Below are 25,015 nucleotides of genomic sequence, written 5' to 3'. Positions count from 1 at the left end.
ATTAATTGCAAGGTGAGTGGTGCAGATAATGAGCTCTCTGGAGTTCAGGGCAGGGTGGAGAGGTCACCGCCTACTGAGGTGGTCAGAGGGGCTTTGTGGAAGGGGAGGCAGTGCAACGGGGGTGGCGTGAGAAGAGGCAGAGGGCACGCACGCAGGTAACTTTAATAAAAATCTTCTCTGCTGGGATATATTGAATCGGTTCTGCCTAAAGCCCAGGTGAATGGTGCCACCTCTTCTGACTTGCATGGGCTCCAGGCAGAATTCTCTAAGCAATAAAGGAACAAGGAATTAAAATAAAATTGGGAATGGGGAAATCATTCCCCCTGAGTTGAGATCGGTTGTTTGTTTGTTTTTTTATGTCAGCTGTGATGCTAGGAAAGAAAAATATGATGCCAAAAATTTTTCATCACTGTATTTCTAATAGCAGCCCCAAACAGGCCTGCAGGGTTGTAGCAGTTCCCTCTTGTCCATCATTGTGGCTGTTAATGCCAAGCCTAGGGTGATGTCTCCTCTCCAGCTCCAAACGCAGGTTCCCCACCCAAAGCCTCTTAAGGGCAATAGGAGACTTCTGCAATCCACGATGTATCCTGAGAGTAGGACTCTCTCTGTGGGTTTTTATAGCGATTAGCTCTCTAATGCTGGTCCTGTTTCCATAGAGACCCTATAAATAGAGGAACGTTGGCGACCTAGGCTTGCTAAGGCTCACAGTGACCCAGTCACCCCCACTGAACCCTCCCAGCCGAAGCTGTGGTAGGGATAGAGAGAGAGTTTCAGCCCACGTGGGAGGAAGGGCTATTCAGTCAGCTGCCTGGTAGGATAATACGCTATAGGTTAGTGTGACTTTTTAAAGATCCTGTCAGCTTTTCTGGGAGTTGTTAACAACACAGGGACCTGTAGGAATTAGAAGCCACTTTTGGCTATTTTTAACCAGATGGTGCTAAAGACGCTGCACCCAGAACATTTTACTCTTGGCCTTCACGCAGCTGTGTTTGCAGATCTTGCAGCAGACTTCCCCTTTGGGGGACCCACACCCCGGGAGGAAAACGGATGAAGCCTAACTGTTCACAGACCACAGCCTTCTCTGGAAAGATATTTCAGAAACCATCTAGTTCATCCTTTCTTCCTGAGAGAGATGGCACCTAAGAAGACGGCTCCTTCCTGCCCTTAAAGATAGTTCCAGGGCAGGAGGCAGCAGCCTTTCCTCCCGCCCCTCCCCAGGTCTCAGCACCTGACTCCAGGGAAGCTCTCCTTTCTGGAACGTTCTGGGGCCGTTGTTGCTCATTCTCACGGGTTAGGAGAGCTCTGTTTGCGTCCCACCTCAACTCCGAAACATCACTGCTCTCTTCCTATACATGGCTCCCTTTGGCCCCCAAAACGGTTTCTGGCAGCTGGGGAAAAGCAAAAGTCAACGTGGAAAAGCAAGTGACATTTAGGCCCTGGAACCTGTTAGTCAGAGCAGGTGGTGATTTCTGCTGCGTTGGTGGCAAAGTTCCCTCAAGCTAGTCACCATGGTTTTCCTCATCCCAAAACTTGTGGCTGGTTATAGTATGTGCTGAGTTTTGTATTTTTTTAAACACTGTCAAACCTCTTTAACCATTTCCTCCCGGAAACCCACAGGCAGAAGCAGCCCTGCCCATGTGTCACCCTGCTTTCTGGCCTTGCACCTTGTAAGGGAATGTGTCACCCTGCTTTCTGGCTTTGCACCTTGTAAGGGAGGAAGAACCGGTTCATTTGGAGCAACACCCCTCTGCCCTTGTTCTCTGACCTCGTGTTTGTCCTTTTTCCTCATGCCTAGACCTCAGCAGGTGCCTTGGGACTGCTGGGGCAAAGGTCCTGTGGTCACCTGGTCACCATCCCTGGATTTTTCCCTCACCTGCAGACCAGGTGGGAAGGTGGGCTATGAAGGCCCATAGTGGTTAAAGGTCTCGCCTGAGTCCTACAATGTGGCACGGGCAGACCCGCTGCTGCAGTTCAGGGGACCAAACTGCCCTGGCCAAGGCATTTTTGTTTGTTTTGATCCTGCCCATGACATTGTTCGGGGACACATGGAAACACCCTAGCTACTTCAGTCTTGGCGTCAGTGCATCAGCCAGTGAAGGTAAATAAGACCAGAAGCTGGGATTCGTCTGTGTAGTATGAATGAGCCACTCAACCGTGCTGTGCCTCAGTTTCTTCATCTGCAAAATGGAGACACTAATACTAATCTGTCATGTCCTACCTCCTGGGGTGAGGCTACCATACAGGCTAGAATGACATCAGAAATTAGAAAGCAGGTTGAAAAATGCTGTATAATTTTAAAAACAAATTGACCAAGGATTTTAGGATCCCAGGCAATATGGCAGACAGAGGTGAATGCTATCCACAGCACCTCCACCTGTTTCCGGGGCTTAAGGAGAGGAAATGCCTCTCATGAAATTCTTTGAAGGGAACTCGTTTTCCGTGAGTAGATACAGAAGACAGGTGAAGAAGCCAGGTTAGGAATGGTGGGGAGAGGAGAAAGAGACCTGGAATAAAATGCTAGAAAGATGTAATGTGACCATTTGGCAGAAGCAGCCAAGCAAAGAAAGGCCAGAGCTAGCTGGCCCCGTCCTTGATGCCTGGAGGGAGGTCTGGTATCAGCTTGGGCCTGAGAAGGGATGACGTGCCCAGGCTCATCCCTGGTCTGGAGGCCGCAGGATCTGGCCATTTCCAAGTCCATGGCAGGGTGCCCTCCCCAGGCCGTCTGCCTTGGCCCCGCGGTCCTACCCAGAGCAGATTCAGGTGGGTCTCTTGGCCCTGCCTTCAGCTGGCCCTGAGGGGATAGTGACTCCGTGGGAAAACCCGGCCCTGGGTAACCTAAGGTCTCCAGGGCCGCCCCAGAATGAAATTCCTGAGAAGGAGTGGCGGTAGCCTTAATTTTCTCACCTCAAAGTGGAAAGTGCTGCTGTTCTTCTGTTCGTGTCTGGAAAGCTCAAGCGAGATAATGCAGGAGAACGAGCACCTTGAAAATAGACTCATTGGTTCCTGGTGACTCGTGATGATGTAACTTAACGTGATGATGTGAAATAGGTGATGTAAAGGCCCCGCCTTCTTTGAGAATTGTGGGGAGACTCAAGTGAGCTGAAAAATGAAAATCTGAAGCTTTTACACAAATATATGGTATATAGTTCCTAACTAACATCCAGATGTATAAGCACAGCCATCTACACAGTGCTGAGGTGTAAAGTAACTGCAGGGTCAGCTAACTCGGAAGGTCAAAGATGGTTCTCTCTGGGTTTTTTCATGGTCTAAGTTTTCTACTCTGTAAGTTTGTTCCTAAAAAAAATGAAAGTCCAGTACACGAAATGCTTTGGGCTGTATTTTTTAAAGGACTGAGGCTTCCTCATGAGATTATGGGTCGTTCCTCACAGATGAAGACCTGATTTGGCTCATTAAGCCCCAAATGGCTGGGTTCTGAGTCTCATTTTAGGGATAACAGAATACAGGTTCTCACGCGGTCCTCCAGGTCCCAGCCTGCCTCCCACTGGCTCCAAAGCTGTCTGCCGAGGGCCCGGGCTGGCCTGATCAGCCACCCCAATAGAAGCGGCTGTTTGGAATCACATCACAGGTCTCGTGCTGGCCGGGTGGTCCGGCCCCTCTCTGAGCAGTCGTGCCTGGAGGGCAGGTGGAGAATCTCAGAGCTAAGAGAGAAGTCTGGGGCCGGGGCCCTACTGGGCTCCGTGGCCTCTTTGGTTTGTTCCAGTCTGAGGAGAAAGACACACATTTGGATAGCTGGTTCTGATATTTTTGCAAAAGAAGGCATCACATTACTGACTGCATGGCACAGAATGCCCATAGAAGTCAAGTTAGTTTATTTTTTATGTTTTCCAGTTTATTATAAAGGATATTATAAAGGATACAGATGAACAGCCAGATGAAGAAGTGCACAGGATGAGGTCCAGAAGGGTTCTGAGTGCAGGAGCTTCTGTCCTGCTGGAGCCAGGGCGTGCCATCCTTGGCCTAAGGATGTGTGTACCAACTCAGAAGTGCCAAAGTTTATTTTTATTTTTTTTTGCTAACTCTTATCAGGAATGAAATTGGCTACAAATAGAAAATTATATAGCCAAAGATAGGTTTATTAATTTTGTACAGCAAGAATGCCAGGTAGGCTTCACAGCTGGCTTGGCGGCTCCATAGGGCCATCAAGTTCCCAAGCCTGTCCCTTGGAGCTGTGTTGTGTTGTAGGCCTTCATCATGCCTGTCATTGTGTGGTTGCAGGATGGCTGCTGCATCTCCAGGCATTACCTCCACATTCCAGATGAGAAGAAGTAGGCAGGGCCAGTGCTTTTATTAAGAAGGCAAAAGCATTGGTTTTATTTAAACTCTCACCTTGGTTTTATTGGCCAAACCGTGTTATATGGCTACTCCTACCAGCAAGGAAGTCTGATGAAGCAAGAATTTTTAGCACCGTGCATCAAGGTCATGAGGTGTTTTGATAAGAAAGAAAGGGAATTGGTATTATTTAATATTAATTGATATTAAGAAAGCAATTAGGCAATTAGCAGTGTCTGCTACAACAGGGTAACCTGATAGAATGACCCTGGCTCTCTCAGAGGGCGTTGCAGTCTGTGGAAATGGATCTAAAAGAGGAGCGCAGCTTGAAGGAGGGCCTGAGTTAGGAGAGGGGCTGGAGGGCAGCGGGGAGCCCGTCCAGCAGGCTGCAGCCCCATAGCCAGGTGCGGCCTGCTTGTGCCGCTGAATGCCAGAACAGACACAAGAATATCGTGACCAGTGACCCCGAACCTAGGTGGTGACTGAGAATGTCTGTGGGGCCATAGGGGTGCGGTGCTTTGGGAATGGAAGGGGTTCTCAGCTCCCACCTTTCTACAAGGTGACCCCTTAGTCCTGATGGGCCCTTCATAGGGATCTTCCAGATTCAGACAGCTGTAGTGACTACACTGATCTCCCAGGAAAAGACCCCTCACCTCTGCCTACACCAACTAGGCATTGAGGGCTTCCCACCCACCGGGGTTCTTCCTCTCTCCCTCTTCAGAAAATCCAGCAGCTCTCAGAGGGCTCCATGTTCGGCCACGGCCTGAAGCACCTGTTCCATAGCCGCCGCCGGTCGAGGGAAAGAGAGCACCAGACGTCTCAGGATTCGCAGCAGCAGCAGGGCATGTCTGACCATGACTCCCCGGACGAGAAGGAGCGTTCCCCAGAGATGCACCGCGTCTCCTACGCCATGTCTCTGCACGACCTGCCCGCCCGGCCCACCGCCTTCAACCGCGTGCTGCAGCAGATCCGCTCCCGGCCCTCCATCAAGCGGGGCGCCAGCCTGCACAGCGGCAGCGGGGGCGGGGGCAGCAGCGGGGGCGGCAGCCGGCGCACCAAGAGCAGCTCCCTGGAGCCCCAGCGTGGCAGCCCCCATCTGCTGCGCAAGGCCCCCCAGGACAGCAGCCTGGCTGCCATCCTGCACCAGCACCAGTGCCGCCCCCGCTCCTCCTCCACAACCGACACGGCCCTGCTGCTGGCTGATGCTAGCAGCGTGCACCTCCTGGCCGAGGAGGCTGAGGGTGTGAGCGACAAGGTGAGGCGGGGCGCGAGGAGGGCTTTCGGGGGCACCTGCTGGGGCCTTAGACCTGGGGAGCTGAGTGGGGGCCCTGCCTTTGAGGAATCAGAGGTAGAACTCAGCCAAAAGCAAGAGATGATCCCCCAAGGTCTGATTTCTGTTTGTTTAGGGGCTTTTCAGTATTATATTTGCTTAGGCTGATACTAATTTTAGTTTGTGTTCCTTAAATATGCTACCAAGAAGCGGTAGTACAGTGATTTAGAGCACAGACTGGCACCGACCCGGCTTCTGCCTGCCACTTCCTAGCTGTACTGGTCGCTCAACCTCTTTGTACCTCAGTTTCTCAATTGAAAATGGGCTTAATCATAGTAGAGTGGCCCTAGGGAGAAATGGGTTCATATATGTAAAATACTTGGAATGGAGCCTCGCACAGTATCGTTCTTATTATTATTATTACCATTTGCAGAGTAGGACAGGGGAAGATCCACAGAGGGTTGTTTGGTTAGGAGGAAATCTAGTTTGGTTATTTCCTGGATTTCTATATTCATTCTTTCATTCATGTAGCAAGGATTTATCAAATACCTGTTATGCACTCTATGAATGAACAAGTCAGAGGTGCTGTCCTCATGGAGGTCACCACAGAGGGGAGAGACAGGTGGCTGAACGGATGGAATAGGGGTTAAAACTGTGACTGAGGTTCTGGGAGCCTGGGGTGGGGAGGGAGGGTTGGCAAAGAAGGAAGCCATTGAACTGACTCTTGGGGAAGGAGGATGATTGAGCCAGGGAAGCCCTGGGGAGAGTGGAGCGGGGAGGGCGGATGTAGCATGTACGCAAGCAGGCAAGCCCCCTAGTGTTGGGGGCTAATAGTGGCTCATTGTGTTCAGAGTTTCCAGCACTTTGTGGGGGCTCACAGGTAAGCAGAGGCCAGATCACAAGGGTAGTTTGGAGCTCTCAAAAGGGTATTAGGCAGGAGAAAGTTACTCTGGGTCTCAAGGTAGGCAATGGATTGGGAAGGGGGACAGGTGTACCCTCAAGGAAACCATTTTTGGAGCTCCTGCAGAAGTGAAGGCTGGAGCAGAGAGCTGGAAAGGAGCAGACAAGTTTAGAAGACACTCGGAAGTTAGAATCAATAGTACTGTCTGTAAAACCCAAGAATATTGTGGAAATAAACAAAGGCCGCACAAATGAAAAAAAAAAGAATCCAGAGTACTAGGTGAGAGTGTGGACATGGAAGACAGGAACGGAAGGAGCAGAGGATGATTCTAGTGTTTCTGGCTTGGCAGCTTTAGGAATGGGGCGTTCTTCAGTGAGGAAACGGGAGAAGGAGCATGTTTGTGGAGGGATGTGATGGCTTCAGTTTTGGACGCACTGAGTTGCAGGTGCCTTTGGGAGCTGTCCCGCCAAAGAGTCGGGTTCCTGGGGGACAGGTCTGGAAGGGGGCAGTACTCTGGGAGCCAGCACCGAGCTGGAAAGCATGGGTGTGGACGAGACCCTCAAAGGGTCAAGTGAGATACATCACGTGAGGAGGAGGCCAAGGATGCATCCGACATCTAAGGGACAGAGCAGCAGATACGTAGGAGTAAACCTGGGGACAGACGATTGAAGAAAAAAGAGGAAGGAGTTTAAAGAAGGACGTACTGAGCAAGAGCACCTGGTCAGGTCTGGTTTGGAATGTGCACGGACAGTATCAAGCGGGGGAGGGAAGTGGAGGTCACTGGTAACTGGTGAGAAACCAGTGTCAGTGCATTGAGGAGATGGTGGAATTGGGGGCATCCCTGCAGCTCTCCTGAGGAGAAAGGACAGCAGATAGGGGCCCTTTAGTTTTTGTTGGGTTTTTGAAAGATGGGTGGGGAAGGTGGCGGATCACATAGGGCCTAGTAGGCCTGGAAAGGGGGTTTTGCTTTCTTCTTAAGTAGGTAGAAAGTTATCAGGTTTTGTAAAGGTGAGTCTGAACACACCCTTTAGGAAGATCACTCTGGCTTCTGTGCGGAGTGTAGGCGGCGAGCCAGGTCGTGAGCACCAAGTACAGCTAGAAGCTGCTGGAATACTCCAGGGCAGACATGACAGTGGCTTGCAGCCGGGTGGGAGAGGTGGAGGTAGGGAGAAATGGCTGGATCCTGGATTTGCTTCAGGGGTCCAGCTGCGTTTCCAGGGGATGTGGGGCATCCCAGAAAGGGCACAAGCAAAGATGGTGCACAGGTGTTTGGCCTGGCAGTTGGAAAGAAGAAATTGCTATTTAACTGATTTGGGGAAAATAGCCAACGGCATAGATGATCCGGCAGGGACTGTTGGGGGAGGGCAGAAATCATAGCTAGGCTTTGGATATGTTATGTTTGGTGGCTGTTAAACATCCATGTGGAAATGCCAAATAAGCCGTCAGATGCATGAGTCTGGAGTCTCTGGGAGAGATGCAGGCTGGAGACATATATTTGGGAGTGGTCGTTGCATAGACAGTACTTAAATGCTGGCCCTGGGTCATTTGCAAGCCTAATTCCAGCTGTGGAGAAGTCTGTTCCAAGAGTGAAATCTGGGTGTGTCGGCTGAACAGCTAATGTGGTTCTGCGGGTTGGAGACCCAGAGCGGCCCGGCGCAGCGAACCGAGTTGCTCAGCCCTTAACGAGCACATGGTGTGTATGAAGCCGCCGCTAGGCGCACCTCTCACGGTTGAGTCAGCGGATACATTTAAAAATTCAAATCGGAGCATTTCTGTCAAGCAAGGGTCTCTAGTACAACAGCTGTTTTAGTGGAAGGGTGACTGTGAACCTTGTACTGGCTGCCTGAGCAGACGGAGCGGGTGGGCGGGGGGCGCCCGTAAGCTGCCGGAGGGCTGTGGATGTTTGCTGACCAGGAACTCGGCGGGGCTGGGGGGGCGGGGGCGGGCGCCTCGGCAGGGCAGCTTCTGCGCAAGGCTTCCCCACGGGGCTCGAGGCTTCACACGCCGCCGAGATATCCGAAGGGCAGGCAGGGCTCTCTTCGTGCTGCCGGAAGACCAGACCCAGGCGCTCGTGGGTGAGCTGGGGTGGGGGCAGACTCCCTGTTCAGGATGGTAGTGGGGGAAATGGTTACTACTATGGCTGTACCGTGTAACGGTGTTGTACCGTGTTTAGAACTTTCAGCTTTCTAAAGCTCTGTCGTCTGTGCTGTTTGCTTCATCTTAATAACAGCCCTGTGAAGTTACCTCCATTTTATAGACTAGCAGCCTGAGGCCTTAGAGGAATCAGCAAGCCGCCTACCTGAGGGCACCCAGCCTAGTTCATGGTAGAGAGAGGAGATCCCCTGCTTCTAGCGTGTGGACGAGCCCTGAGGTCCAAAGTCACTAACACAAGCAGGGACCGTTTTATGCAGTATGCACGTCTGTCTCACCGAGGAGGGTGACTGTCTCTGGGTTGCCACTTCCCCTCCAGTGATGCGTTTTTCCTGATGTGGAGCTGTCCCTCCAGGGATGGGTTTGGCCCCCGGGGTGCTGAGGAGAGGGAGCACGTCCATGTCTCCAGGAAAGGGGTCTTCCAGCCATCAGTAAACCCTGGTCTGTCAGCTGCGTCCCCCAGCCCCAGAGGTCACTGCTTGGTGTGAGAAGCCGTGGTGTTCCACCCCGGTCTCTGCGCATGAATAGAAGGTATTCTTCTCCCTAGTAAACACAGCCGCACATGCTTGCAGCAAGCTCCCTGGCGATTACTAGCATCTATTTTCAATTCATAAGCCTCCCCCACTGCCCACACCCCTTGCCATTGTTTAGAACTCACCAGCTGGCTTTCAGACCAGGGCAGGCCCTGGCAGCGGTTGAGTCACTGAAACACCCTGGAGGCAGCTAAAGTTCCTCGGCTGTCCCAGAGAGGCTCACCCCAGCCCCCGCCCTGAGAAAGTAGGAGGCCTGGGGCCCCAAAGAGAACAGGGGTGCAACAGAGGGACAGAGGGCCCACAGTTCCGGGAAGCAGCTCAGCCGTGAGGCCATAGTTTGGCTTTTACTTCATCCCTCCAGATCCTGTTAGCTGTCTTTGAGGTTGTGCCTTAAATGATTTCCCTTTAAAACTGGAAACAATCGTTATCTTAGCCTCCCCATTCTGCTTTCTGCTATTTGCGTGATGCTAAGCAAGGTAACTAGTTCTTTATATCCATAAAGTGGAAAAAAAGTTATCATTTGTTGGTGCTCTGGCATGTTGGCAGGTAGGTACAGAATGCAGGTGGCACCTGGGTTCTCCATCTGTGTGTGGCCTTAACCTCTGGGACCCCGGGCCTGGAGGCCACAGCAGGTGACCTGTGTACACACTGGCTATGGAGTTGGGCTGCCTGATTCCTCAGCAGATGATTCCCCCTGCGACACACACACATACCCTTTTTTTTTTGCTTAGCAGCAGTTCATAGAAAATGTATATTCTCCAGAAAATCTAGTAACTCTGTCCTGCCTTCGTTACCTGCTTCTAGACTTTCTGGGAGTAAACTAGCCCCTGCAGGGGTCAGTGGCTGGCATCCCCTTTCTCCCGTCTCTTCCACATCTGGCTTGGTCATTGCTTCACTCTTGGCCTTGTTCAAAACCTCTCCCCCACTGTCTCTGCGTTCCTTGTGCACCCCTTGTGGCTTATGCAAGGTGCACCCAGTAGGAGGGTCTGCGAGAGGGATGGAGCAGGAGTGCCGCTCTTCCATGCAGAGTGGCTGTTCCCCTCTGAGGACAAAGAGCAGCATGGGGTGGGAGCTAGGAGCTCACAGGGCATCTGGACAGCTTTAGGAGCCTAGCACAGAGGGTGCTCAGGGGCAGGAAGACTTCTACCAGCAGGCCACCTGCTGCCCCTGGCTTTGAGGGCAGGCAGGGTGGGAGAGCGGGCCAGGTGCTGCAGGATGAGGTGGAGAGCGTGAAGAGATGTCATGCCTGGATGCTTCCCTGTGACCTCGTGGACGTCTTATCTCCAGCCCCAGACAAGGAAATCAATGGTGGCCAGCCCCTCACCTAAGCCAGCAGGCTCTGGGCATCCTGACTTTTGCATTCCTCCACCAGACGTATCCAACAAGATTTCTTCTCTGCCACAGTATAGATAAGCACCCCTGTTTACGCTGAGGGATGGCAAGTGAGGGACTACCCTTAGACCTAGGCTCTTGCCAAGAAGACAGATCTTGGCAGGTGCCAAGGAGCCCTGGTGTATTTATGTCTGGGAGCCTGTGGGTGGCGCTGGCTCTCCCGAGAGAGGTTTTCAAACGTGTCCCCGTGGCAGCTGGGACAGGCCAGCTCCTGATGTGTCTGAGCTTGGAGGCCAGGTGACATGGGAGGCTGAAGGGACCGTGCTCTAGGGTCCAGCTAGGTCCCTCAGCCTGCCCACCCAGACGCAGCCACCATAGGAGGCACGTGACACTCTGCTGATTCACTGTCCCCCCTGTTTGTGCTTGGGTCTGTGCCAGCCTGAACGCACGCCCAGTTGCCGAGGAGGACAGCTGCCTTCTCTGTTCCCCTCCTGCACCCCATCTCATCTCCTCTTTCCTTCTCTCTCCCTCTCTGCATGGAAAGGCTGCTTAGGCAGAGAGAGAGCCAGAGGCCGTAGCCTGAGGCCAAGCCTATGCCAGCTGCTCTCCTGGCCAGGTCAGGGCAGCTCTGTGGTTTCCCATGAACCCTCACTGCCTGTCTCAGTGATTAAAAGCCCGTTTGCCAGTGTATCTTGTGGTACCAGGCAAGTCAAGAAGAGAAGTTCTTCCTTTAGTCTGACTTGAGTTCCTCATGTTGAAGTGAAGCCCCTTACCTTGTAGGAGTCTTGTCCAATCAGGAAAGGGGCCAGAAAGTGAGGACTCTGCCCCTTATCTAAGGCTTGGACAGCCGAGCTCACAAGCACCAGCTTCTTCCGGACTTGACTTAGAACAGGACTGGGGGCTCAGCCAGTGCCCAGCAGGGAGCTGGCCTCCGGAATCAGCCCTGATTCATCGCTTCCCCACTGATCCAGGACTGACTCTCTAGGCAGAAGTTCCCAGTGTTCTCCGATTAGCTCTGGCTTCTGGGAGTACAGAAATCCCTGGCTCCGCGGGGTGAGGTTAGATAACGTCCAAGTTACCTCGCAAGACCTGACGTCCTAACTCTGAGCTCAGGCCAGAAGCTGTGGGGGACCCTGTGGCTCTCTGCTGAGCCAATGCCAGCCCAGACCCAGGTGGGAGGCCCCAGTCAGGCCCCCAGCCTTAGCTCAGCATCGTCAACCTCAGCTCTCTCAGACACGCCCCCGTGGAAAGTGTGCTCCGTCATGGACGTCCCCCCACCAACCACCGTGTGCCAGGGATGGTAGCAACGGCAGCCTGGTCATCCGGCTCCAGACAGTGAGGAGCCGGTGCTGGCGATGCCAGTGTGGGCCTGGGAGCTGGCACAGGTCTCCTGAGCCACCGGGCACAGTCCTTCCTGGATCCTCCACATGCCTGTGATGTGAAACGTGACACTGGCCCCCTGTGGTGCCAGATGATGCAGTGGAAATACAGTATCATTAACCTGATCCCTGCTCCTCCCTCTCCTTTCTATTCACAGGCACAGCTTGGGCTTTCTCTGTCTGTACCCACGTGGCCAAGGGCTCTGGAGTAGTAGCGGTGGTGAATGCACACACCCCACTGCAGCCTTCTAGGCTCCCCGCTTTGCAGCGGAGGGCTGGAGGCAACGAGTGAAGTTTCTGGAAAGAGTAGCCTTCTGTGAACTCCCTTCCCTCTCCAGCGACAGGCACTGGGGTGTTGCAAGCAGTTTGTCTGGCTGCCCCCAAGCCCCTGTTTCCTTCTTGCTCCAGAGGCTGACTTGCATGCCTCCTTCTTTGGTCCTCTTTGACCTTCACCTAGGTCTGGACTTGGGCAGTTCTCACTGCATCTTAACTACCTCTCCAGATTCCCCACCACTGGGACCCCAGAGCTGGGCCAGTATCCATAGCTGGTGAATAATTCAGCATGCTTAGCAAAAGCTAAAGCAGGTCCAAGTGATACTGTGACTGCGAGGCCTCCTTTGGGTGGCTAGAAAGGCGAACCGTGCCCTGTAAAGACAAGTGTCCTGTAGTATTAACTTCCTTATATGAGGTTTCTTCATTGCCTGAGAAGCTTCAGACCCAAATATTATCTCAGCCCCAAGCCTGCCTACTGACTCCTCAGGGGCTCAGTGGCATCCTGGGCATGCCCCTGGGACTTCCTGGCCATGTCCCTTTGGTGTGTCCCTTTGTGCCTTCCTGGTGTCGACCCTCGACTGGATGGTATGCCGCAGTTTACAGAGGGCTATCACCTGCGTTCCTTGTTTAATCCTGTCAGCTCATGGCCAGCACTGAGCCCTCGAGTCAGCAGGACGCCCCAAGCGTCTACTTTTGGGAATCATTCTAAATTATTCTTGACCAATAGAGTGGGGCAGAGGGAGCTCTGCTTCTTCTCTGGGCCACTTTCTTCGGGACGTGTCCTCAGTGTCCACTCCCAGGAAAATAGACTAGCTCTGCAAGGCATGAAATTGTCTGTCTTTTCTACCCACCTGGCACTGATTTTGATTTTCCTAAAAATGACCTAGGTGATTGGTGGTTTCCATTGCCTAGCATCTGGCTCGTGACTGTGCCCAAGGAGGACTCCCTACACAGGAGTGTCTATGGCATTAGATGGGCAAAGGATCCGTGGGTAGAGGAGGCCTCCGCTCTCTCTGAGAGTAGCTGAAAGGGGGCATAGTGTGTGCACGCTAATGTCACTCTGTGGCTTTCTCCACTCTGGCCTTTTCTGCCTGCTTTTCCAGCTGATAAGGCCAAGCCTCTCCTGTGCTCCTAGGAAACGGGCCCACCTTGGTTGCTTTAAGTCACTGTGAAGAATATGAGCCTTCCTCTCACATTTCCCCAGGGGAAGCAGGGCTCTTTGAGAACATGAGTTTCTAAGAAAATGCGTCTTCTGGCTGGGTCTGCAACTGAGTGTTGGGGGGACCTCTGAATACTAACCATTTCCCAAACCCCCACTTCCAAGAGGTGAGTGCTGGAGATGTGGCAGCCTTTCATGGAGGAATCCTAACTGGGAGATTTCCACGGCACATTTGGAGCCTGAGATTCTTTAAGGCCTCACCTTGTATTCGAAGCTACTAAATTTAGCTGCTTTTGAGTGTTAGTCTTTGCTCCTAAAGCCTATGACTTCTCAGGTTTCCCATCCTTCAGAATGTGTGGTTTGTGCTTTTTTTTTCTCCAAGAGATAAAAGTAAGTAGGAAGATTTTTAAAAGTTAGGGTAGGGGAGGAACTGAAGAACAATAAGAAGAGCAAAGGAAGAGATAAGAGAAAATTTAATATTTGGAATATTAAAGAAAAAAGAGTCATGACATGGCAATTGAGTGGGAAGAAAACGGAGGGAACCCAGTTTCCCAGAGACTGAGGGCTGTCCAGACATGCAGAGAGGACAGCCTTGTGGGCAGGACCTGGGCCTCCTCCCAGGGCCCTCTCCAGGACCACAGGAGCCCATCTGTTGCCCCGGACTCAGCCTGAACTGGAGAAGTGGAACGAGTCAGGCCAGAGACACCTGCGCAGCTCAGCTGCCTGAGCCCTGAATGACAGCAATGCCCTGCCTGGGCTGAGAAGGGGCCTGCTTCTCCGCCAGGCCAGAGAGGAGGGGGCGGGGGACTGGGACGGCCAGGACTTGTCCGGAAGTCCACCTGATGGCACTTACCTGGCAGCACCTTCTCTCTGCAGGAGGATAGATGTTTTGTGGCTTCTTCCAGCACCCACTGCAGCTCTTCATGTGTCCCCCAGCCACCCTCTCCTCTTTGCTCCATATAGCAGTTACTTCTCTGGCCTTTTTTTCCATCCCAGGCAAAGCCAGGGGCCGTTTGGAATGACTGGTATGTGTGTGTCTACATGTATGTAAACATGAGGGAGCCTCCAGATTAGTCATTGTTTTCAATAAAGCCCACAATGTGTCAGGCCCTTTGCTCACACTCCCATTCTATCTCCACTAGAGCCCGGGGAGGTGACAATCACAGGTACTACTGCAGCTAGGGAAACCGAGGCTGGGCTGCAAAGAGAGTCTCCAGCGCTCAGGTCGTTCACACCCTCCTCCGCCTCCCAATGCCATGGGCCCCTCCCAAAGGCCCCTTCCTCTGGGCCGCTGCTCCGCAGAGCCCGCTGCCTCTTGCAGTTATGAAGAAACAGGGACAGAGCCTGTGTGGCCAAGTAGCTCGCCAGCGGCAGGGTGAGGATTTACAGCAGGTCTCCAGTTCCCAGCCCGCTGCTGTGCCTGGAGAGGCTTAGCCAGCGCCTCTGGAGCCCACCTTGGCACGTCCTGCTGCCACACATTCCCCTTCAGACAGGGCTTTCCAAGACCCTGCTCTTCACACAGTCCTCCCACTGCCCTTGGGGACAGAGCCTCAGGGCAAGTATGGAAGTGAGACCCAGACCCGGGGCTCACATCACTTCCTCCACCACGTCTCAGGGCTCTGGGCTCCCTGGTGCCCGTCCCCAGAGCAGGGAGCTCTGCGTTCTTGTGGGGACATTTCATACACACAAATACAGGAGCAGCCACTAAAGGAGAAGGGCTCTCCTTCCTGCTGGCTGGCTGGCAGACATGATCCTCCTTCCTGTCTGTTCCTTTTCTCTTAGCAGACATTTGGCTCAGCCCCGAGCTCCCCCTGCCTGTTCCTGATGTTTAGTTATGGTGCTGTTGGCTCGGTTGTCCCCGGAGGGGAGCTGCCGGATGCCTGTATGGCAGGTGATCTCGGGGTCATCTTGGTGGTACAATGCGGTCCTGCAGGAACCTGTTTCTGGTGCTTCTGAGTCTTCCTGATCCCACAGTCCCGGGAGCAGGACCTGATGAGGGAGCCCCAGGGCTCAGCTTTCTCGGCCCCGTCCTGCCTCCGACCTGCTGCCACCGCCTGCTCTTTTTCTGCTCGTAAAGAAAGGGTACAAATCTTAGCGTGCTAGAGCCTAGAAAGGAGAGAGGCAGGGGAGGGATGTCTTGAGGCAAGAAGACCAGGCCGTCTCTGTGAGCGCCAAGGACAGAACAGGGGTAGATGGACTGCCTTCCACTGCAGCTCAGGGGGGTGGATCCGTCATTCTACGGGTGTAAACACTGGGTCAGTCTTATGTTCGGCACTGATGTATTTACGCAGGGCCTTGACATAATCCGATCCCTGCCTTCCTAGGGGCAGCGGGACCTAAGGCCTATTTCCCTGTTGTGCAAGAGGAAAGTGCACGGTGCCCAGGCATAAAGTAAAAATCAAGCACTACAGGAAGGAGGTCATTTACAGATGTGCTGCCCTGCTGGGTACGTTCCCCAACCCCACGTGTCGCTGGCCACCCAGACATCAGTACCTGGGTGCTGTGCTTTTGCTAGGTTCCTGCCCTCACAAACCCCAAGTCATTGGCCACCACAAATATTTGTAAGGTTTCCGTGAGCCCAGAGTGTGGGGACTCCTGCTGTTGGTGTTTTTGGCTGCAAACCCTGGCATTGGGCCCCAGAGATAGCGCTGGGACCTTCCTATCTCTCTGCGCCTTCTGGGCACCGCCCTGCCAGCGTGATCAGCACCCACCCTCAGTATTTAAGCCCTGAGTTCCTCGTCAGGCTCAAGTGGGTGCAGAAGTTGCGTCTTTGGTGATTCTGTCGCAGGCAGCTGCCCTCCGAGACACCCAACAGGCCCCAGCTCTGCGGGTCCTCCTGTCACCAGCCTCGCACCTTGCTCTCCTCAACTGTGGGCCTCTCGCCCCCCCTGCTGGCCACTCGCAGGATTTCCTGCTGGGACTGTCAGGATGAAGTCCAGGGAGGAAGAGACCGCTGTGAGTTTGCCAGCCAGGTTTTCTCTTGGTGTCTCTGCCTGGACAGACCTCGGGGGAGTGGGGTGTGAGGGGCGGGGAACAGTGGGCAGTGGGGAGTGGGAAGCAGAAGCTAGTGGAGAAGTAGCTGCAGTGATGTGCAGAGCTGAGTGTGGATTTCCAGGAGAGGGTCTCAGAGCAGGGGAATTCCCAGGGTGAAGCTGGCTGCAGTCTGATTCCTCCAGGGGGTTCTTGCCTTGGGAGCAATGGTACCACAAGCCGGTGGGCAGGGAAGCAGGGAGAGAGGCGAAGGACTCTGGGCTGTGTGGGGCCCAACAAGGAACCCCCTCCGGGCCCCAGCCTTTTTGGGTTTGTAGAGCTCCTCTCCATCCTGGAAGCCTGGCTGGGAGACCCGCCCCCATTATGAGGCTGGACAAGGGAGTCAGTGGACTGTGCCTGTATCTGTGAGTGGCCTTCTGATGGTGGGAGGCATTTCCAGGCATGCATGATGAGAGGGATGGCAGTGTACCCGTCTGGGTAGGTCAGTGGTGTTGGTACGCCAGGGCTGGGGTTACTGCCTGTCACACCTGAGTGTCCTCATGTGCACCGAACTCACAGTGGCAATAGCTGGACTTAGAGATGGGCAGGGCAGGGTGGGGGACACCTCATTAGAGCTTGGTCTACCCACTGGGTGATCCTCTCTCCTTCCAGATGGGAAGGAGTGGCCTGTGAGCCCTAGGGAAGGCGAAATCTCCCAGAGCAATCCACCCCTAATCCCTGGGCTGGCCTCAGCCTGGAGATGGCAGCTGCAGAGCCTGGGAGCTTGGGTACCCCTGCTCGCAGACCCCGGCTTCCCTTGGCAAGCCCAGGGCTGCTCAAGAACTCTGACCCTGGGGGCCTGGCCCAGCCCACAGAAAGCTGGACTCTTGGGGCCCCTGGCACCCCATCGCCAGCACGTCTCCAGGAAGCGATCCCCGCACAGGTGAGGCCCCCGGTGGGTGGAGGGATAGTTCACCAGGACGGGAATGCCATTTCTGCAGTTTGTCTAGAGGGCTTTGCTCTCCCTCTGGTCTCAGACTGGGCCCCTCTGCTCTCTGTTGAGGAAAACTTCACGGACAGCGGAAGGGAGGAGGCGGCAAACACCAAGCCTCCAGGCTCAGGCTGAAGAGTGCGGGAGAGGCCCAGGGTCGGGCGAGGGTGTCTTGTGCAGGATGGGTGAGCGCTGGCACAGGCGCCCCCAGAAACCAGTGGCCGTGTGTTACTCCACTTGGGCCAGAGAAGCTGACAGGAAATTCAGGGGAAGGGATGTTCCCTGTTGTGGTCACTTCTGTCTACAGAGAAACAGTGACGAGGGGAGAGGAGCATGAAGGTCCAGGGAGCAGTGGCTCCAGGTGGACAGCTGGAGAGCCCAGGAGGGGCCTAGTGCCGGGTGCTCAGAGGCTTTGCAGAATGCAGAGGAGAGGGCAGGGAGGGGGCCTCAAGTGGGAGGGGGCTCCGGGGCACAGCCTGGGCTCTGTGGGGTGAGAAGGAGAGGAGAGTGCAGGGCATTTGGGTGGACAAAGGGCATTGTTCTCAGTGGGCCAGGGATGAGGCCACAGAGGGGAGGGTGTGGTTTTGACAGAACCAAGGGTGGACCTAATGGAAAGGACTGGAAGCCCAGGGCTAGAGGAGAGGAGAGTCCCTGAAAAGGGGGAGCAGCCCTGAAGGTCAGAGAGGGAAGAGGCTGTGACCTCACAGATGAGCATGTTTCCACATCTGTACGTACTGTGCACCCCACTCCCTGCAGCAGCAGGACATTCCTTGTACATTCGCTGGCATGCCACGCGGGAAGGGGCAGTGCAGGAGGAGCCAGCTTCCTCGGGCAGCTGCCCCTTGAAGCCTCTGGGTGGTGCCTGGGGCCTCACCCCACTCTGCCCTGGTGGACAGACAGACGCGGGTGTACAAATTGCCCTGTGTGCACTCCATTGAACGTCTAAGTGTTTGCCTGCCTGCTTCTGGAGAAAAGCTGCTTAGGCTTCCAGGCACCAGTGGAACGGCCGGGTGGGCTGAGACCCCCCCGTACCCCACCGAGGTGCTCTGATGCTTTGTGTAGAGCTGGGTCGTGTCATCTCAGTTTGCCCGCATATCCCACCAGGGAGGGAAAGAACCAAGAGATGGCAGGCTGTGCCTGCTGGCTTGGGGGTGTGGGGGCAGCCCCGGATCCAGGCTCAAGGGTTGGAATAATTTTTCTGGCTAAAATGTCAGATTGGCGGTGGGGACATTGGGTTCCCCTCCTCCCAGTTTCACCATGAGGCCAAACTGCCTCTTTGGGCAGAAGGATTTTAGCTGACCATGGATTTTCCTCTCTACGTGGCCTGGCTGATCTCCCTTTCCCTCTGGGAACTAGTGGCAAAGGGGAATGTGAGTGTTCCCCATCCCAGGAGGGCTGCTGCAGCCAGTCGCAGGGCAGGAACACCTCTGCTGAGCCCCTGGGCCCAACAGCCCCCGTCACACTCACCTGCTTGGCTCTTGGCCACTGGGAGCCTGGGCTCTGCCCAGGAGTGGCATCTTGTGGGGACTTTAGCCCACTTGGCCAGACCCGCAGACAGGTTAGGATTGACTGCTGAGGGCTCCCTTGTTCTCACCCACCCCCTGAGAGGGGACCTGCAGGCCACCTGTCCCAGGATAATGACTGGCCTGTTTTCCTAAAAGGAAGCGTAGCTCTTTTCCTTTCTTTTCTCTTCCGTCTAAGAGTAACCTTAGCATTGGCTTCCGACACCCGAGCAGATGACGGGGACAGGAGGGCCCTGTCTTCTGCGTCAGCCCGCCCTGAGCACCCTGACAGGGGCACCGAGTCAATCTAGGAAGGGGTTTCTTGGCCCTGGGAGCGGGGAGGCAGGCAGGGTGCCCCCTGCAGTCTCCCAGGACCCCGGGAGCACCAGTGTGGAGCACCCTGTCCATGCAAGAAGTGATCGCTGACATGGTGCACATGGATCAGGGCTTCGTGTATGTGTACTACTGCTGAACACCTGGAACCGCAGTCCGGTTTCACGATTCACAGAGCAAGCGCCCTTGCCCTCCCTGAACAGGGCTTCACCCACGGAAGCCTGGAAGCTCTCTGTCTGGACAGTCCCCACAGTGTGCTTGTGACCGCAGGGATCCTGGCTGCCAGGCCAGGGCGAGAGAGGAAGAGCAGCCTGTGCCCGGGGTGGGTCAGCACGAGAATATAAGCTCAGGTCTGGGAGGAGGTGGAGGCCCAGGGGAACTGGGCTGGGGAACTCCTGGGGTCTGGCAGGGTGCCTAATCCGGCTTTGTTTAGAGTTGCTGGAAGGGGGCAGGGAGGAGAGCCCGTGATGCTTCCAGGCCTGAGGAGGGGGTGCTCCTGGGCGTGTGGGGGCCACAGGCAGCCCCCACCAGAGCAGGGAGAGGAATAGGGAGAGTTGCACCGCACACTTGACATCCCAGCTCTGGCTCTTCCAGAATATTCATCAGTACTTCTTGGACCTCCACCTTTGTATAGAATAAGGACTCTGGCCTCAGCCCTGGCTGGTGGGCACCCTGAGCTGGAGCACCACGGGACCTAGTTGCCTGGCGAGGAGGCGATCATGGAATCAGCATGCCCCCTCGCGGTCCTCCTCTTAGCGCTTGCCCAGCCTGTGCACAGGATTGATCCTGGGGGCGGGGACCTGTGGAGTGTCCAGCCCCTCGCAGGCAGGAGAGTGGGGAGCCGTGGTGCTGGGGCAGCAGCCCAGGTGTGCTGCTGGCAGCTGGGCACAGAGATGGGTCTGGGTGGGCTGGCTGTTCGAGGCTCTGTGACCATTTTGAGAGGAACAGTGTTCCTGGGTCCAGCCGTGCTCTGTGCTGGGACCCTGAGGGTTTTTGCCTGCTGGTGATGGGGAGTCGAGTGATCTTCTTTGCTCCAATTTGTAGTCACCTAGCCCCAAGAAAAGGGGTGGGCTTGCATTAGAAGGAGCTTCTGCTCCCCTGAAAATGAGGCAGTGGGACCAGGGTCCCTGATAGCCTCCCGCAGACCCGCTCTGTCATAGGACATTGTTCGGGGCTGTAGCCCAAGCTGACAGGTTGTGCGCCATCATTTCTATCTCGTTCCAGAACATTGTCATCTCCCCCAAAGGTAACCATACCCATAATTTGTCATTCCCCATTTATTCCTCTCCCAGCTCCTGGCAACCACTGGTCTCCCTTCTGTCTCTATGGATTTAACCATTCCAGACATTGCATACACATGGAATCCTTCAATATGTGACCTTTTGCGATTGGCTTCTTTTACTTTGTGTAATGTTCTTGTAGCTCATCCATGTTGTAGCATGGATCAATACTTTATTCCTTTTATTGCCAAAATAATATTCCACTTGTGGATGTACCACTGTTGTTCATCCGTTCACTGCTTGTCACCCATGGACATTTGAATTGTGGCCCCTTTTGGCTCTCACAAACAGCACTGCTGTCAACATTGGTGTACAAGCACTTGAGTACCCATATTCCATTCTTCTGGGTACATACCTAGGAGTAGGGTTGCTGGGTCATATGATAATTCTATGTTTGATGTTTCGAAGCACTGCCAAACTGTTTTCCACAGCTGCTGTTCCATTTTGGATTCCCACCAGCAATGTATGAGGGTTCTAATTTCCTCATTTTATTTTCCATTTTAAAATGATAGCCATCTTAGCAGGAGTGAAGTTTCACTTTATTTTTGTTTGTTTTTGAGCACCTGCTGTATGCCCTGAGACTGTACTCATTTCATCTTCCTGACAGCTCTTTGAGGTAGGTAGAATCATCCCCCTTTTCTAGGTGAGAAAACTGAGTCCCAGAAAAGCTAACGACATATCTGGGGGCACACTGCTGGTGAGGGACAGAGCCAGGATTCCAAATCGGTGTCTCACTCCAAATTCAGTGTCCTTTCCATTGCCCCGCATAGGTTTTATCTCCTTCTCATTGCTATTCTTTTGTTTTTTGGAGGCAAATCTCATCTCCTCTTCTCATACACTGCCTGTTCCTTCCCTCTTAACAGCTTTCTTATCTTTTCCTTCTTATGCTCTAATTTTTCTTCCTTTGTTAAAGCACAGTCCCTCTTTGCATCTCGGCCTGACTTCCATCCACCTCCTTGGCACTCTTCCCCTGGGCCAACCTGTCTCCCTCCTGTCCTGGAAGGCCACAGCTGCTGAGGCAGGGTGAGCCTGGGGAGGGAAGGGCGCGGGGAACTCTCCGCCTTCCTCCTCTGTGGGAGAGGAAGACAGAGTGGGCATACTCTGGACTGGGGGCCGTCAGCAAGACCCAGGCATGGTGGACCTCAGGAAGGAGCTGGCATCCTGCTGTGGGACCTCCAGCCTCTAGTCTGGGCCCCAGGGCAGAGGAGAAGAGTGGGCGAGGGGGCCAGGATCTCAGCCCTGGGCCACTCCAGCCCACCACCAGACCCCCAGTGGCTTTCCTGGGAGCGTCTGTTCTCTCATTCACAGGGATTTCACTGCCAGCTTCAACTCGTTTTTCCACTTGTAAGCCAACCGACTCCAAATCGAGGGAGGAGAGACACCAGGCTGCCAAAGTAGAGCCGTGACAGGCGGGGAATTTGCTATTTTACACTTCGCAGTCCTGACTGCTTTTCACACCGTGTTCACATCATGTCTCATTAGCGCCCCAGACTCCCTCCAGATTGGTGGGCAGCCGCCTGCCTCCTTGGGGAGAGCTATGCTTCTCATTACTGTTCGCTAGGTTAACTGCCTAGCGCAGAGCATCACGCGGCATGCAGCCGGAGCCAGAACTCGGTTCCTGGACATCTCCCCCCAACAGAGCGAATGGAAGAAAAGAACTGAGCCTCTTTGGAAAGCACAGAGGCCGTCTAAGAGGGCTGGGTTTCTTTAACATCAACAGCCATGTGTTCATATAGAACTTAATTTTGTGTAGTTCATATCTATATTGTCATATCAATATTGAGTAAATTTGTTGGTATAATCTCTTAAGTAAACTTCTTTTCCTCACCCCCCAAAGAATAATTGTGCTTGCCTAGATTCAGACAGCACTTATGAGTGCCTTCTGTATGCCTTCTGTGCTCAGTGCCTGCTAGACATCATCTGTGTAACTCTCCCAAAAGGCCCAAGTGGAGGTATGATCACCCTCTATTCATGGCGGGGATGGCCTTTGCCATCACTGCAGGGAACAGTGCAGGAGGGAGGGGTTTTAAGTCAGACTGGGGTGACAGTTCTACCCTGGGACAGACTATTTAAGGGAGACGGTGGAATTGACGTCTCTGCTATACAACATGAGACATTCCGAGGAGCAGGTCCTGAGCTTCTGGCAGGAGGGTGAGAGGGGGACCCTAAGCAAATGTAGGAGGACAGTCCTGACTTCAGGAGAGACTAGGGAATGTGTCACTGTCACCCCTAACATCCCCAATGGACATGTGACCTGGAAAGGCCCTGGAGGAAGCCCCCAGAGGAGCCACCCTCCCCCGGCTCCTGATTTTGGCAGGCTGGTTATTTCAATGGTGTTTTCCAATAACTTTGCACCTCGGCAGAAATTGAGTCCAGTGACTTCTGCCTGTAATTGGCACAGGCTGTTTCCTGTTCCAGTGTGTGTGATGGGGCCACTTGCTTTGTGTTTAACCCCCTCCCCACACATATCCCACCCTGCCCCCTCCATCCCCCCATATAAAAGCCAATGACCTGACTGGCCTCCTGGGATGTGCTGTGTGTAAAAATACATGAGGTTGAGCCATTTCCTGCTGCTTCCGCTGTTGCATGGCGATAAGACGCTGGGGACTCAGCTGTGGACAGAGCTCCCCCACCAGACCATGGGGAAGCTGGCCCTGGGAGAGGGGGGCTCCAGGCCCACCCGCTTGTGTCTGACCTTGCATTTCCCACCTTTCCTATCTTCTGTGACCTCCCCTTCTTTCTTTCCCTGCCCCCATCCCTTCTTAGTCTCTCTCCTCTCCTTCCTTTGTGCCACCTGATGCCCTCTGGAAGCCTGCCTGCCTGCTTCCCTGCTGGTGAGGAAAAGGGGCCATCATCGCCTTCCTGCGTGTTTGCTCCCTTCCAAGCTGGGCACTGGTTCCCGCAGGCCCCCAGACTGGTCCCTACTCTCTTTGGCCCTCGAGTTGTCTCTGGGCTTGAGTCCTCAGGTGGGCAGGGTGGCTGGGGTGTGCCTCTTGCCCCTTGTGCAGGGTGCTTCCACCCTCATGAAGCGGAAGAGGTTGCTGACGACTCCAGAGAGCTGGAAGGTAACAGAGGGGCTGGGAGAGGTGTCAGTAGAGGCGGGGGGGGGGGTGCCCTGCCAGACTGCCCCGGGGAAGCCTGGGTGGGGAGGCTCCCTGGCCTGCACGGGCCCAACTGCAGGCTTCCGTCAGCGCCAAGGGAGACACCCACTCACGACAGGAGCCTCATGGGGGAGGTTGAGTCCAGAGGGTCGGTTTCTCTCATCTCTGAGAAATCCACCCTGTGACTCTGCTGAAGCCGCAGGCCTGCTTAGTGCCCGTGGCGGAGCAACAGGAGCTCTGGCCTGGAGCTCTGAGTCTTTTTAGTGTGTGTCCCTGAGCAACATGCTTGACCTGGGCCCAGGGAGGTGCTCAGACTGCATTCGAGGGCTGTTGGGGGATCGGGCAGACGGCAGATGCAGGAGCCCTTCCTCTGTGCAGCTGTAAAGAAGTGCCGTCCTCACTGTTATTCTTTTGGACTCTTTCCTTGAACTTTCCTGTTCACCCTGCAACCATTGTCCAAGCAGAGAAACCAAGTCCAGAGGAGGCCAGGGGCGCAGGAGAGAATCCTCTGCACACCCTCCCCCCCCCCATGCGTTCATGATTTACCCATCCTTCCTCTGCCGGCCTGCTTCCCCAGGTTGACAAGGGAGACCTCGTGGCCCTGAGCCTCCCCGGCGGCCCCGGCCATGGGGACACCGATGGCCCCATCAGCCTGGACGTGCCAGACGGGGCCCCAGACCCCCAGCGGACCAAGGCCGCCATCGACCACCTGCACCAGAAGATCCTCAAGATCACTGAGCAGATCAAGATCGAGCAGGAGGCCCGGGATGACAACGTGGCGGAGTACCTGAAGCTGGCCAACAACGCGGACAAACAGCAGGTGTCACGCATCAAGCAGGTATTCGAGAAGAAGAACCAGAAGTCGGCCCAGACCATCGCCCAGCTGCACAAGAAGCTGGAGCACTACCGCCGGCGCCTGAAGGAGATTGAGCAGAACGGGCCCTCGCGGCAGCCCAAGGACGTGCTGCGGGACATGCAGCAGGGGCTGAAGGACGTGGGCGCCAACGTGCGCGCGGGCATCAGCGGCTTTGGGGGTGGCGTGGTGGAGGGCGTCAAGGGCAGCCTCTCAGGCCTCTCGCAGGCCACCCACACCGCCGTGGTGTCCAAGCCCCGGGAGTTTGCCAGCCTCATCCGCAACAAGTTCGGCAGCGCCGACAACATTGCCCACCTGAAGGACCCCCTGGAGGATGGGCCCCCCGAGGAGGCGGCCCGGGCGCTGAGCGGCAGCGCCACGCTCGTGTCGAGCCCCAAGTACGGCAGCGACGACGAGTGCTCAAGCGCCAGTGCCAGTTCGGCAGGGGCGGGCAGCAACTCCGGGGCTGGGCCCGCCGGGGCGCTGGGGAGCCCCAAGTCGAACACACTGTATGGGGCCCCAGGAAACCTGGACACTCTGCTGGAAGAGCTGCGGGAGATCAAGGAGGGACAGTCGCACCTGGAGGACTCGATGGAGGACCTGAAGGCTCAGCTGCAGAGGGACTACACCTACGTGACCCAGTGCCTACAAGAGGAGCGCTACAGGTGGGTGCTGCCCCGTCCCGGGCCCCAGCGGA

General features: G+C 54.9%; 1 protein-coding gene and 1 long non-coding RNA gene across 5 annotated transcripts in view; one reads left to right on the top strand and one right to left on the bottom strand.

Annotated features, from left to right (window-relative positions):
• TMCC2 (transmembrane and coiled-coil domain family 2) overlaps nucleotides 1–25,015 on the top strand; it is a 35,412-nt gene that overhangs the window by 7,110 nt on the left and 3,287 nt on the right. For 2 of the 4 annotated variants that reach the window (XM_017663640.3, XM_017663642.3), the window contains exons 2-3: nucleotides 5,012–5,545; nucleotides 24,043–24,983. In XM_017663640.3, coding sequence (XP_017519129.3) covers nucleotides 5,012–5,545; nucleotides 24,043–24,983 — 1,475 coding nt within the window. Of the gene's footprint in view, nucleotides 1–5,011; nucleotides 5,546–16,056; nucleotides 16,244–16,857; nucleotides 17,202–24,042; nucleotides 24,984–25,015 lie in introns of those variants that run through there. The other 2 variants (XM_073217071.1, XM_037015143.2) reach the window with 2 other exon arrangements.
• LOC140844307 (uncharacterized) lies at nucleotides 296–3,006 on the bottom strand. The gene is made up of 3 exons (XR_012122462.1): nucleotides 2,905–3,006; nucleotides 1,229–1,388; nucleotides 296–661 (listed from the first exon to the last, which is right to left on the bottom strand). It is a non-coding gene; the product is annotated as an uncharacterized lncRNA (long non-coding RNA).

Source organism: Manis javanica, chromosome 11, assembly GCF_040802235.1.
Source record: "Manis javanica isolate MJ-LG chromosome 11, MJ_LKY, whole genome shotgun sequence".
NCBI classification, from domain to species: domain Eukaryota; kingdom Metazoa; phylum Chordata; class Mammalia; order Pholidota; family Manidae; genus Manis; species Manis javanica.
The sequence above is the reverse complement of the archived record's forward strand: the minus strand, read 5'-3'. Positions and strand labels throughout refer to the sequence as shown.